The 15,120-nt window shown below is 44.9% G+C and overlaps 1 protein-coding gene across 8 annotated transcripts in view; it reads left to right on the forward strand.

Moving 5' to 3' along the window:
- Positions 1–15,120, forward strand: part of LOC110491178 (arginine-glutamic acid dipeptide repeats protein) — a 336,789-nt gene that overhangs the window by 162,474 nt on the left and 159,195 nt on the right. For all 8 annotated transcript variants that reach the window (XM_036947766.1, XM_036947767.1, XM_036947770.1 and 5 more), the window contains one exon: positions 11,251–11,321. In XM_036947766.1, coding sequence (XP_036803661.1) covers positions 11,251–11,321 — 71 coding nt within the window. The remainder of the gene's footprint in view (positions 1–11,250; positions 11,322–15,120) is intronic.

Raw genomic sequence — 15,120 nt, forward strand, 5'->3', positions numbered from 1 at the left:
GCCTCTCCTCCTCCTACCTGTTAAAGACCACCTCTCATCCTCCTACCTGTTAAAGACCACCTCTCCTCCTCCTACCTGTTAAAGACCACCTCTCCTCCTCCTACCTCCTAAAGACCACCTCTCCTCTCCTACCTGTTAAAGACCACCTCTCCTCCTCCTTCCTGTTAGACACCACCTCTCCTCTCCTACCTGTTAAAGACCACCTCTCCTCCTCCTTCCTGTTAGACACCACCTCTCCTCTCCTACCTGTTAAAGACCACCTCTCCTCTCCTATCTCCTAAAGACCACCTCTCCTCCTCCTACCTCCTAAAGACCACCTCTCCTCCTCCTACCTGTTAAAGACCACCTCTCCTCCTCCTACCTCCTAAAGACCACCTCTCCTCCTCCTACCTCCTAAAGACCGCCTCTCCTCCTCCTACCTGTTAAAGACCACCTCTCCTCCTCCTTCCTGTTAAAGACCACCTCTCCTCCTCCTTCCTCCTAAAGACCACCTCTCCTCCTCCTTCCTGTTAAAGACCACCTCTCCTCCTCCTTCCTGTTAAAGACCACCTCTCCTCCTCCTACCTCCTAAAGACCACCTCTCCTCCTCCTTCCTGTTAAAGACCACCTCCCCTCCTCCTTCCTGTTAAAGACCACCTCTCCTCCTCCTACCTCCTAAAGACCACCTCTCCTCCTCCTTCCTGTTAAAGACCACCTCTCCTCTCCTACCTCCTAAAGACCACCTCTCCTCCTACCTGTTAAAGACAGCCTCCCCTCTCCTACCTGTTAGATACCACCCTCTCCTCCTCCTGCCCATAGGGCTCTGGTCAAAAGTAGTGCACTTTGTAGGGAATAGGGTGGCATTTGGGACTTGGCCAACATGTCTCCAGCTACATCAGTGCTTCCATAAATGCTAATGCTAACTGTTGCATGTCAGTGACTTTGAAATGCTAACTGTTGCATGTCAGTGACTTTGAAATGCTAAGTGTTGCATGTCAGTGACTTTGAAATGCTAACTGTTGCATGTCAGTGACTTTGAAATGCTAACTGTTGCATGTCAGTGACTTTGAAATGCTAACTGTTGCATGTCAGTGACTTTGAAATGCTAACTGTTGCATGTCAGTGACTTTGAAATGCTAACTGTTGCATGTCAGTGACTTTGAAATGCTAACTGTTGCATGTCAGTGACTTTGAAATGCTAACGGTTGCATGTCAGTGACTTTGAAATACTAACTGTCGGTCTGTAAGGCTTCTATAATATGTAAAGACAGGTTCAGAGAGGGCATGGAGGCCGCCCCCCATCTCTCCCTCTGCGTGTGGCAGTTAGCATGTCCTCTCCCCTCCAGAGGCCGCCCCCTATCTCTCCCTCTGCGTGTGGCAGTTAGCATGTCCTCTCCCCTCCAGAGGCCGCCCCCTATCTCTCCCTCTGCGTGTGGCAGTTAGCATGTCCTCTCCCCTCCCGAGGCAGCTCATGTCCGTGTTCAGTGTTGGGTAAAGAGCAGCGAGGTCATATTTCCCCGACACACTGATTGGTTTTGGATCATTACATGTGTACTATTTGAAGCAACAGTAAAATGAGATGAATGTGCTTTCCATACAACCTTCACCGTGTGTGTGTGTGTGCCCCTGTCTTTGTGGGTGTGTGTGTGTGTGTGTGCCCCTATTTTTGTGTGTGTGTGTGCATGCGTGCGCCTGTCTTTGTGTGTGTGTGCGTGCGCCTGTCTTTGTGTGTGTGTGTGTGTGTGCGTGCGCCTGTCTTTGTGTGTGTGTGTGCGCCTGTCTTTGTGTGTGTGTGTGCGCCTGTCTTTGTGTGTGTGTTTGCGTCTGTCTTTGTGTGTGTGTGCGGCTGTCTTTGTGTGTGTGTGTGTGTGCGTGTGCGCGCCTGTCTTTGTGTGTGTGTTTGCGTCTGTCTTTGTGTGTGTGTGCGGCTGTCTTTGTGTGTGTGTGTGTGTGTGCGTGTGCGCGCCTGTCTTTGTGTGTTTGTGTGTGTGTGGCTGTCTTTGTGTGTGTGTGTGTGTGTGTGTGTGTGTGTGTGTGTGTGTGTGTGTGCGTCTGTCTTTGTGTGTGTGCGTCTGTCTTTGTGTGTGTGTGCGGCTGTCTTTGTGTGTGTGTGTGCGTGTGTGTGTGCGTGTGTGTGTGTGTGTGCGTGTGCGGCTGTCTTTGTTTGTGTGTGTGCGGCTGTCTGTGTGTGTGCGTGTGCGTGTGTGTGTGCGTGTGCGTGTGTGTGTGTGCGTGTGCGGCTGTCTTTGTGTGTGTGTGTGTGCGTCTGTCTGTGTGTGTGCGGCTGTCTGTGTGTGTGCGGCTGTCTTTGTGTGTGTGTGTGCGGCTGTCTGTGTGTGTGCGTGTGCGTGTGTGTGTGCGTGTGCGTGTGTGTGTGCGTGTGCGGCTGTCTTTGTGTGTGTGTGTGCGTCTGTCTGTGTCTGTGCGTGTGTGTGTGTGTGTGCGTGTGCGGCTGTCTTTGTGTGTGTGTGTGCGGCTGTCTGTGTGTGTGTGCGTGTGCGCCTGTCTTTGTGTGCATGTGAGCCCCTTTATAATTAGCATTTTTCCAAGCAGAATCAATTCGTCTACCTTTGATTAAAACATTCAGATAAACCTCTTGATATTTCTGCTTCCAAAGAGACCTGAAATAGAATTGGAATCATTCATTCTTATCTTTGTAGAAAATGGGAATGTTTCTCTTTCAGATGATGTAGGAAAGTAGAGTTGGCTACTAGCTGGTAACCCTGGGTTACAGCCTGACCCCTGGCTGATTAACTGGTAACCCTGGGTTACAGCCTGACCCCTGGCTGATTAACTGGTAACCCTGGGTTACAGCCTGACCCCTGGCTGATTAACTGGTAACCCTGAGTTACAGCCTGACCCCTGGCTGATTAACTGGTAACCCTGGGTTACATCCTGACCCCTGGCTGATTAACTGGTAACCCTGGGTTACAGCCTGACCCCTGACTGATTAACTGGTAACCCTGGGTTACAGCCTGACCCCTGGCTGATTAACTGGTAACCCTGGGTTGCAGCCTGACCCCTGGCTGATTAACTGGTATCCCTGGGTTACAGCCTGACCCCTGACTGATTAACTGGTAACCCTGGGTTACAGCCTGACCCCTGGCTGATTAACTGGTAACCCTGGGTTACAGCCTGACCCCTGGTCTACCCTGGTCTGTGTTACATCCTGACCCCTGGTCTACCTGGTCTGTGTTACATCCTGACCCCCTGGTCTAACCTGGTCTGTGTTACATCCTGACCCCTGGTCTAACCTGGTCTGTGTTACATCCTGACCCCTGGTCTACCCTGGTCTGTGTTACATCCTGACCCCTGGTCTACCTGGTCTGTGTTACATCCTGACCCCTGGTCTACCTGGTCTGTGTTATATCCTGACCCCTGGTCTACCCTGGTCTGTGTTACATCCTGACCCCTGGTCTACCCTGGTCTGTGTTACATCCTGACCCCCTGGTCTGTGTTACATCCTGACCCCTGGTCTGTGTTACCTGGTCTACCCTGGTCTGTGTTACATCCTGACCCCTGGTCTACCTAGTCTGTGTTACATCCTGACCCCTGGTCTACCTGGTCTGTGTTACATTCTGACCCCTGGTCTACCCTGGTCTGTGTGACATCCTGACCCCCTGGTCTACCTGGTCTGTGTTACATCCTGACCCCTGGTCTACCTGGTCTGTGCTACATTCTGACCCCTGGTCTACCCTGGTCTGTGTTACATCCTGACCCCCTGGTCTACCTGGTCTGTGTTACATCCTGACCCCTGGTCTGTGTTACATCCTGACCCCTGGTCTGTGTTACATCCTGACCCCTGGTCAGTGTTACATCCTGACCCCTGGTCTGTGTTACATCCTGACCCCCTGGTCTGTGTTACATCCTGACCCCCTGGTCTGTGTTACATCCTGATCCCCTGGTCTGTGTTACATCCTGACCCCTGGTCTGTGTTACATGCTGAACCCTGGTCTACCTGGTCTGTGTTACATCCTGACCTCCTGGTCTACCTGGTCTGTGTTACATCCTGACCCCTGGTCTACCTGGTCTGTGTTACATCCTGACCCCTGGTCTACCTGGTCTGTGTTACATCCTGACCTCCTGGTCTACCTGGTCTGTGTTACATCCTGACCCCTGGTCTACCTGGTCTGTGTTACATCCTGACCCCTGGTCTACCTGGTCTGTGTTACATCCTGACCTCCTGGTCTACCTGGTCTGTGTTACATCCTGACCTCCTGGTCTACCTGGTCTGTGTTACATCCTGACCCCTGGTCTACCTGGTCTGTGTTACATCCTGACCCCTGGTCTACCTGGTCTGTGTTACATCCTGACCTCCTGGTCTACCTGGTCTGTGTTACATCCTGACCTCCTGGTCTACCTGGTCTGTGTTACATCCTGACCTCCTGGTCTACCTGGTCTGTGTTACATCCTGACCCCTGGTCTGTGTTACATCCTGACCCCTGGTCTGTGTTACATCCTGACCCCTGGTCTACCTGGTCGGTGTTACATCCTGACCCCTGGTCTACCTGGTCTGTGTTACATCCTGACCCCTGGTCTGTGTTACATCCTGACCCCTGGTCTGTGTTACATCCTGACCCCCTGGTCTGTGTTACATCCTGACCCCTGGTCTACCTGGTCTGTGTTACATCCTGACCCCTGGTCTACCTGGTCTGTGTTACATCCTGACCCCTGGTCTGTGTTACATCCTGACCCCTGGTCTGTGTTACATCCTGACCCCTGGTCTGTTTTAAATCCTGACCCCTGGTCTGTGTTACATCCTGACCCCTGGTCTGTGTTACATCCTGACCACTGGTCTAACCTGGTCTGTGTTACATCCTGACCCCTGGTCTAACCTGGTCTGTGTTGCATCCTGACCCCCTGGTCTACCTGGTCTGTGTTACATCCTGACCCCCTGGTCTGTGTTACATCTTGACCCCTGGTCTGTGTTACATCCTGACCCCCTGGTCTGTGTTACATCCTGACCCCTGGTCTGTGTTACATCTTGACCCCCTGGTCTGTGTTACATCCTGACCCCCTGGTCTGTGTTACATCCTGACCCCCTGGTCTACCTGGTCTGGTCCCCATTCACACACAATACACCGGAGTTGCGTCGGCCGAGGAGGCCCTGAATAGGGTCATGTCATTTGGCCACATTGAGAAATGAGAGGAAGGGGGGTACAGGAGTGTGTGTGTGAGAGAGAGAGGGGTTCACACACATCCCTCAACTTGTGCGGTAACTAAAGTAGTGCACTTTGTAGGGAATAGTGTTCCATAGGGCTCTGGTCTAAAGTAGTGCACTATGTATGGAATAGGGTTCCATAGGGCTCTGGTCTAAAGTAGTGCACTATATAGGGAATAGTGTTCCATATGACTCTGGTCTAAAGTAGTGCACTATGTATGGAATAGGGTTCCATAGGACTCTGGTCTAAAGTAGTGCACTATATAGGGAATAGTGTTCCATAGGACTCTGGTCTAAAGTAGTGCACTATGTATGGAATAGGGTTCCATAGGACTCTGGTCTAAAGTAGTGCACTATATAGGGAATAGTGTTCCATAGGACTCTGGTCTAAAGTAGTGCACTATGTATGGAATAGGGTTCCATAGGACTCTGGTCTAAAGTAGTGCACTATATAGGGAATAGTGTTCCATAGGACTCTGGTCTAAAGTAGTGCACTATATAGGGAATAGTGTTCCATAGGACTCTGGTCTAAAGTAGTGCACTATGTAGGGAATAGTGTTCCATAGGGCTCTGGTCTAAAGTAGTGCACTATGTTGGGAATAGTGTTCCATAGGACTCTGGTCTAAAGTAGTGCACTATGTAGGGAATAGGGTGCTCTTTGGGACCGGACCCTTGTCCTGCATCCAACAAACGACTTAATCCTATTACTCACATTCCAATTGAATCTGACTGGAGGAAAGAGGCTTTTCAGAGGGCTAACTCCTCCTATATAATACACTGAGACTGATGCTAACAGCTCCTATATAATACACTGAGACTGCTGCTAACTCCTCCTATATAATATACTGAGACTGCTGCTAACAGCTCCTATATAATACACTGAGACTGATGCTAACAGCTCCTATATAATACACTGAGACTGCTGCTAACAGCTCCTATATAATACACTGAGACTGATGCTAACAGCTCCTATATAATACACTGAGACTGATGCTAACAGCTCCTATATAATACACTGAGACTGCTGCTAACAGCTCCTATATAATACACTGAAACTGATGCTAACAGCTCCTATATAATATACTGAGACTGCTGCTAACAGCTCCTATATAATACACTGAGACTGCTGCTAACAGCTCCTATATAATACACTGAGACTGATGCTAACAGCTCCTATATAATACACTGAGACTGCTGCTAACAGCTCCTATATAATACACTGAGACTGATGCTAACAGCTCCTATATAATACACTGAGACTGCTGCTAACAGCTCCTATATAATACACTGAGACTGCTGCTAACAGCTCCTATATAATACACTGAAACTGATGCTAACAGCTCCTATATAATACACTGAGACTGATGCTAACAGCTCCTATATAATACACTGAGACTGCTGCTAACAGCTCCTATATAATACACTGAGACTGATGCTAACAGCTCCTATATAATACACTGAGACTGCTGCTAACAGCTCCTATATAATACACTGAGACTGCTGCTAACTCCTCCTATATAATACACTGAGACTGATGCTAACTCCTCCTATATAATACACTGAGACTGATGCTAACTCCTCCTATATAATACACTGAGACTGATGCTAACTCCTCCTATATAATATACTGAGACTGATGCTAACTCCTCCTATATAATATACTGAGACTGATGCTAACTCCTCCTATATAATATACTGAGACTGATGCTAACTCCTCCTATATAATATACTGAGACTGCTGCTAACAGCTCCTATATAATATACTGAGACTGATGCTAACTCCTCCTATATAATATACTGAGACTGATGCTAACTCCTCCTATATAATATACTGAGACTGATGCTAACTCCTCCTATATAATACACTGAGACTGATGCTAACTCCTCCTATATAATACACTGAGACTGATGCTAACTCCTCCTATATAATACACTGAGACTGATGCTAACAGCTCCTATATAATATACTGAGACTGCTGCTAACAGCTCCTATATAATACACTGAGACTGCTGCTAACAGCTCCTATATAATACACTGAGACTGCTGCTAACAGCTCCTATATAATACACTGAGACTGATGCTAACAGCTCCTATATAATATACTGAGACTGATGCTAACTCCTCCTATATAATACACTGAGACTGATGCTAACCCCTCCTATATAATATACTGAGACTGATGCTAACTCCTCCTATATAATACACTGAGACTGATGCTAACTCCTCCTATATAATATACTGAGACTGATGCTAACCCCTCCTATATAATACACTGAGACTGCTGCTAACAGCTCCTATATAATACACTGAGACTGCTAACAGCTCCTATATAATACACTGAGACTGCTGCTAACAGCTCCTATATAATATACTGAGACTGCTGCTAACAGCTCCTATATAATATACTGAGACTGCTGCTAACAGCTCCTATATAATACACTGAGACTGCTGCTAACAGCTCCTATATAATACACTGAGACTGCTGCTAACAGCTCCTATATAATACACTGAGACTGCTGCTAACAGCTCCTATATAATACACTGAGACTGATGCTAACTCCTCCTATATAATATACTGAGACTGATGCTAACTCCTCCTATATAATACACTGAGACTGATGCTAACTCCTCCTATATAATACACTGAGACTGCTGCTAACACCTCCTATATATTACACTGAGACTGATGCTAACTCCTCCTATATAATATACTGAGACTGATGCTAACAGCTCCTATATAATACACTGAGACTGCTGCTAACAGCTCCTATATAATACACTGAGACTGATGCTAACAGCTCCTATATAATACACTGAGACTGATGCTAACAGCTCCTATATAATACACTGAGACTGCTGCTAACAGCTCCTATATAATACACTGAAACTGATGCTAACAGCTCCTATATAATATACTGAGACTGCTGCTAACAGCTCCTATATAATACACTGAGACTGCTGCTAACAGCTCCTATATAATACACTGAGACTGATGCTAACAGCTCCTATATAATACACTGAGACTGCTGCTAACAGCTCCTATATAATACACTGAGACTGATGCTAACAGCTCCTATATAATACACTGAGACTGCTGCTAACAGCTCCTATATAATACACTGAGACTGCTGCTAACAGCTCCTATATAATACACTGAAACTGATGCTAACAGCTCCTATATAATACACTGAGACTGATGCTAACAGCTCCTATATAATACACTGAGACTGCTGCTAACAGCTCCTATATAATACACTGAGACTGATGCTAACAGCTCCTATATAATACACTGAGACTGCTGCTAACAGCTCCTATATAATACACTGAGACTGCTGCTAACTCCTCCTATATAATACACTGAGACTGATGCTAACTCCTCCTATATAATACACTGAGACTGATGCTAACGCCTCCTATATAATACACTGAGACTGATGCTAACTCCTCCTATATAATATACTGAGACTGATGCTAACTCCTCCTATATAATATACTGAGACTGATGCTAACTCCTCCTATATAATATACTGAGACTGATGCTAACTCCTCCTATATAATATACTGAGACTGCTGCTAACAGCTCCTATATTATATACTGAGACTGATGCTAACTCCTCCTATATAATATACTGAGACTGATGCTAACTCCTCCTATATAATATACTGAGACTGATGCTAACTCCTCCTATATAATACACTGAGACTGATGCTAACTCCTCCTATATAATACACTGAGACTGATGCTAACTCCTCCTATATAATACACTGAGACTGATGCTAACAGCTCCTATATAATATACTGAGACTGCTGCTAACAGCTCCTATATAATACACTGAGACTGCTGCTAACAGCTCCTATATAATACACTGAGACTGCTGCTAACAGCTCCTATATAATACACTGAGACTGATGCTAACAGCTCCTATATAATATACTGAGACTGATGCTAACTCCTCCTATATAATACACTGAGACTGATGCTAACCCCTCCTATATAATATACTGAGACTGATGCTAACTCCTCCTATATAATACACTGAGACTGATGCTAACTCCTCCTATATAATATACTGAGACTGATGCTAACCCCTCCTATATAATACACTGAGACTGCTGCTAACAGTTCCTATATAATACACTGAGACTGCTAACAGCTCCTATATAATACACTGAGACTGCTGCTAACAGCTCCTATATAATATACTGAGACTGCTGCTAACAGCTCCTATATAATATACTGAGACTGCTGCTAACAGCTCCTATATAATACACTGAGACTGCTGCTAACAGCTCCTATATAATACACTGAGACTGCTGCTAACAGCTCCTATATAATACACTGAGACTGCTGCTAACAGCTCCTATATAATACACTGAGACTGATGCTAACTCCTCCTATATAATATACTGAGACTGATGCTAACTCCTCCTATATAATACACTGAGACTGATGCTAACTCCTCCTATATAATACACTGAGACTGCTGCTAACACCTCCTATATATTACACTGAGACTGATGCTAACTCCTCCTATATAATATACTGAGACTGCTGCTAACAGCTCCTATATAATACACTGAGACTGATGCTAACTCCTCCTATATAATACACTGAGACTGCTGCTAACAGCTCCTATATAATATACTGAGACTGATGCTAACAGCTCCTATATAATACACTGAGACTGCTGCTAACAGCTCCTATATAATATACTGAGACTGCTGCTAACAGCTCCTATATAATACACTGAGACTGCTGCTAACAGCTCCTATATTATACACTGAGACTGCTGCTAACAGCTCCTATATAATACACTGAGACTGATGCTAACAGCTCCTATATAATACACTGAGACTGCTGCTAACAGCTCCTATATAATATACTGAGACTGCTGCTAACAGCTCCTATATAATACACTGAGACTGCTGCTAACTCCTCCTATATAATACACTGAGACTGATGCTAACAGCTCCTATATAATACACTGAGACTGCTGCTAACTCCTCCTATATAATACACTGAGACTGATGCTAACAGCTCCTATATAATACACTGAGACTGATGCTAACAGCTCCTATATAATATACTGAGACTGCTGCTAACAGCTCCTATATAATATACTGAGACTGCTGCTAACAGCTCCTATATAATACACTGAGACTGATGCTAACCCCTCCTATATAATACACTGAGACTGATGCTAACTCCTCCTATATAATACACTGAGACTGATGCTAACAGCTCCTATATAATATACTGAGACTGCTGCTAACAGCTCCTATATAATACACTGAGACTGATGCTAACTCCTCCTATATAATACACTGAGACTGATGCTAACAGCTCCTATATAATATACTGAGACTGCTGCTAACAGCTCCTATATAATACACTGAGACTGATGCTAACTCCTCCTATATAATACACTGAGACTGATGCTAACTCCTCCTATATAATACACTGAGACTGATGCTAACAGCTCCTATATAATACACTGAGACTGATGCTAACTCCTCCTATATAATACACTGAGACTGATGCTAACTCCTCCTATATAATACACTGAGACTGATGCTAACTCCTCCTATATAATACACTGAGACTGATGCTAACTCCTCCTATATAATACACTGAGACTGATGCTAACTCCTCCTATATAATACACTGAGACTGATGCTAACTCCTCCTATATAATACACTGAGACTGATGCTAACTCCTCCTATATAATAACTAACCTAACTCTCTGCTGCAGCAGTCTAACACTGGGACCCCCCCACCCCCAAACACGGCCCTGTGCCCCCCGGTGACAATGTTTTGTTTTCTGTCCTTTCACTACACCGCTGATTCAAATAAAATTTAAAAAAACATCGTCAAGCTTTGATTATTTGAGTCAGCTGTGTAGCTTAAGGACAAATAAACAGAACAGAACAGATTAGGGTTGGCACACCCTAGTCTGTCTAAGCTGCTGCTGGATGTGAATACAATACTTGAAGTCTCTGTCTGCCTATCTGTGTATCTGTCTCTGTCTGCCTGTCTGTGTATGTGTTTTTCACCCTGTCGGCCTGTCTATCATCCTCTTAACTGTCTCTCTCTCTCTGTGTTTCAGATTGTGTATATATGGAGAGCCGCAGGCCCAACACTCCCTACTTCATATGTAGCATTCAGGATTTTAAACTGGTGAGTACTAGCCTTTTCCTTTTTAATTAACTTTTATTTAACTAAGCAAGTCAGTTATGAACACATTCTTATTTTACAATGACGTCCTAGCCCGGCCAAATCCCCGCCGTAACCCGGACGACGCTGGGCCAATTGTGCGCCACCCTATGGGATTCCAGATTACGGCCGGCTTCGATACAGCCCGTGATCGAACCAGGGTGTCTGTAGTGAAGCCTCGAGCACTGAGATGCAGTGCCTTAGACCGCTGCACCACTTGGGGTTATTCTGTCCTAAAGCATGAAACACACTGAGATGGTAGTTGGTATCAGGCGTACCGGTTTGTGTCAAGAACTACACTGCTGCTGGGTTTTTCACACTCAAATCAAATCAAATTTTATTTGTCACATACACATGGTTAGCAGATGTTAATGCGAGTGTAGCGAAATGCGAAATGCTTCAACAGTTTCCTGTGTGTATCAACAATGGTCCACCACCCAAAGGACATCCAGCCAACTTGACACAACTGTGGAAAGCGTTGGAGTCAACATGGGCCAGCATCCCTGTGGAATGCTTTCAACACCTTGTAGAGTCCATGCCCCAACGAATTGAGGCTGTTCTGAGGGCAAAAGGGGATGAAACTCAATTAGAGGTCAACCGTTTATGATTTTTCATCACCGATACTGATTATTGGAGGACCAAAAAAGCTGATACCAATTAATTGGCCAATTTTTATATAATAATGACAATTACAACAATGCTGAATGAACAATGAACACTTTTATTTTAACTTGATATAATACATAAAATATATTTAGTCTCAAATAAATAATGAAACATGTTCAATTTGGTTTAAAGAAAGCAACAACAACGTGTTGGGAGAAGAAAGTAAAAGTGCAATATGTGCCATGTAAGAAAGCTAACGTTTTCAGTTCCTTGCTCAGAACATGAGAACATATGAAAGCTGGTGGATCCTTTTAACATGAGTCTTCAATATTCCCAGGCAAACTGCTGCATATACCCTGACTCTGCTTGCACAGAACGCAAGAGAAGTGACACAATTTCCCTAGTTAATATTGCCTGCTAACATGAATTTATTTTAACTAAATATGCATGTATTGATTTTAAGAAAGGCAATTGATATTTATGGTTTGGTACATTTGTGAAACGATTATGCTTTTTTCGCGAATGTGCTTTTGTTAAATCACCCGTTTGGCGAAGTTGAAGTAGGCTGAGATTCGATGATAAATTAACAGGCACCGCATCGATTATATGCAACGCAGGACAAGCTAGTTAACCTAGTAATATCAACCATGTGTCGTTAACTAGTGATTATGTGAAGATTGATTGTTTAATGCTAGCTAGCAACTTACCTTGGCTCCTTGCAGCCACAAAGTCATTTTGACGCTGCACTCGCGTAACAGGTGGTCAGCCTGCCACGCAGTCTCCTCGTGGATTGCGACGTAATCGGCCATAATCGGCGTCCAAAATGCCAAAATGACCTATTTGTTATGAAAACTTGAAATCGTCCCTAATTAATCGGCCAAGCCGATGAATCGGTCGACCTCTAAACTCAATATTAGGAAGGAGTGTTCTTGACATCTGGCATACTCAGTGCAATTTGCAGACCGCCACGGTTTTCCTCTGTTGTTACATATGGACGGCAGACGGAACGCATGTGGATGGAGAAGGCCATCTCTCATTGTGTGAAGTGTGTTAAATGGAATTGAACAGGGATCAATTGACCCCGTCAAAATCAATAAGAACTGTTCATACTGTTGATTAGAACTGCCGCTACTCATTGGTGGAGAAACCGATGACCTCATCAGTTCTGTCCGATGACCTCATCACTACTGTCCGATCAACAAGAACTGTTGATAACTGTTAGATGTCTAACACTTTCCTTGTGTTTTTTTTCCCTTCTAATTCTATCCTATTATATATTTCAGTTTATTTGGTATTTTAGCCCGATTTTCTCTATAATGTTGTGGTGTTTTTTTTTCACGTCACAGTAGGTGCTGTGTAGAGGAAACAGACAGGAGAACTCCTAGAGTTAATTTAGTGTAAAGGAGAATAGTGACGGTGTAATGTCAATTTTTTATTTGATGACTGATGTTTCTTTCTCAGTTGTCGACAATGTGTGCGTCTGTGTGAGAAGCAGGCTTTCCTATAAAAACACAGGATACATACAGTGGATTTGGAAAGTATTCAGACCCCTTCCCTTTTCCACGTTATAGCCTTATTCTAAAATGGATTAAATAAATAAAAAATCCTCTTCAATCTATACACAATACCCCATAATGACAAAGCAAAAACAGGTTTTTAGAAATGTTTGCGAATTTATATATATATATATATATATATACAATTTTTAAAAAGTATTCAGACCCTTGGCTGAAGATGTTGATGTTTCTACAACTTGATTTGGAGTCCACCTGTGGTAAATTCAAAAATGTTGACATGATTTGGAAAGGAACACACATGTCTATATAAGGTCCCACAGTTGACAATTCATGTCCAACCAAAAACCAAGCCATGAAGTTGAAGGAATTGTCCGTAGAGCTCCGAGACCGGATGGATTCGAGGCACAGACCTGGTGAAGGGTAGCAAAACATTTCCACAGCATTGAAGGTCCCCAAGAACACAGTGGCCTCCATCATTCTGAAATGGACGAAGTTTGGAACAACCAAGACTTCCTAGAGCTGGCCGCCTGGCCATACTGAGCAATCGGGGAGGAGAAGGGAGAAGTTTACCAAACGGCACCTAAGGGATTCTCAGACCATGAGAAACAAGATTCTGTGATCTGATGAAACCAAGATTGAACTATTTGGGCTTTAATGCCAAGTGTCACATCTGGAGGAAACCTGGCACCATCCCTACGGTGAAGCATGATGTTTTTCAGCAGCAGGGACTGGGAGACTAGTCAGGATCGAGGGAAAGATGAACGGAACAAAATACAGGGAGATCCTTGATGAAAACCTGCTCCAGAGCGCTCAGCACCTCAGACTGGGGAGAAGGTTCACCTTCCAACAGAACAACAACCCTAAGCACACAGCCAAGACAACACCGGATTTGCTTCAGGACAAGTCTCTGAATGTTCTTGAGTGGCCCAGACTTGAACCCGATCGAACATCTGGTCTAACAGAAGTAGGCCTAGTCATCCAGGAGGGAGAGAACACAAGCCTCTCATCCTCGTCTCTCTCTCACTGCTAATGAACAAACTGCCATCTGCATGTGTGGAGCAACACCTACCCACTTAGTCTCATTGTGTGTTAATGAGGAGGGGATGCAGAACCAGATATTAAAGACGAGGCGAAGAGACCCGAGGCGAAGAGAGACCCGAGGCGAAGAGAGACCCGAGGCACCGTACAAGCTGTACACTTCTCTCACCTCATTCTATCTCGAACCCTTCTCCAGTGTCAATCTCTGTTAGTCCAACCGGCCAGTCAGCCCAGCAGGTGCTTGACACACTGCAATCTCCATTAGTCCAGCCAGCCTGACACACTGCAACCTCCATTCGTCCAGCCAGCCTGACACACTGCAACCTCCATTAGTCCAGCCAGCCTGACACACTGCAACCTCCATTAGTCCAGCCAGCCCAGCAGGTGCTTGACACACTGCAGTCTCCATTAGTCCAGCCAGCCTGACACACTGCAACCTCCATTAGTCCAGCCAACCTGACACACTGCAACCTCCATTAGTCCAGCCAACCCAGCTAAAAGCAACAGGCCATAAAGCTAAGCTATTATACACGCCCTCGCTGCCATTTGGCATTTAAATGCCATCCTTCAGCAGCAGCAGCAGCAGCGCCCAGATAATTAGT

This window comes from Oncorhynchus mykiss, chromosome 16, assembly GCF_013265735.2.
Source record: "Oncorhynchus mykiss isolate Arlee chromosome 16, USDA_OmykA_1.1, whole genome shotgun sequence".
In the NCBI taxonomy this organism is placed as follows: Eukaryota; Metazoa; Chordata; class Actinopteri; order Salmoniformes; family Salmonidae; genus Oncorhynchus; species Oncorhynchus mykiss.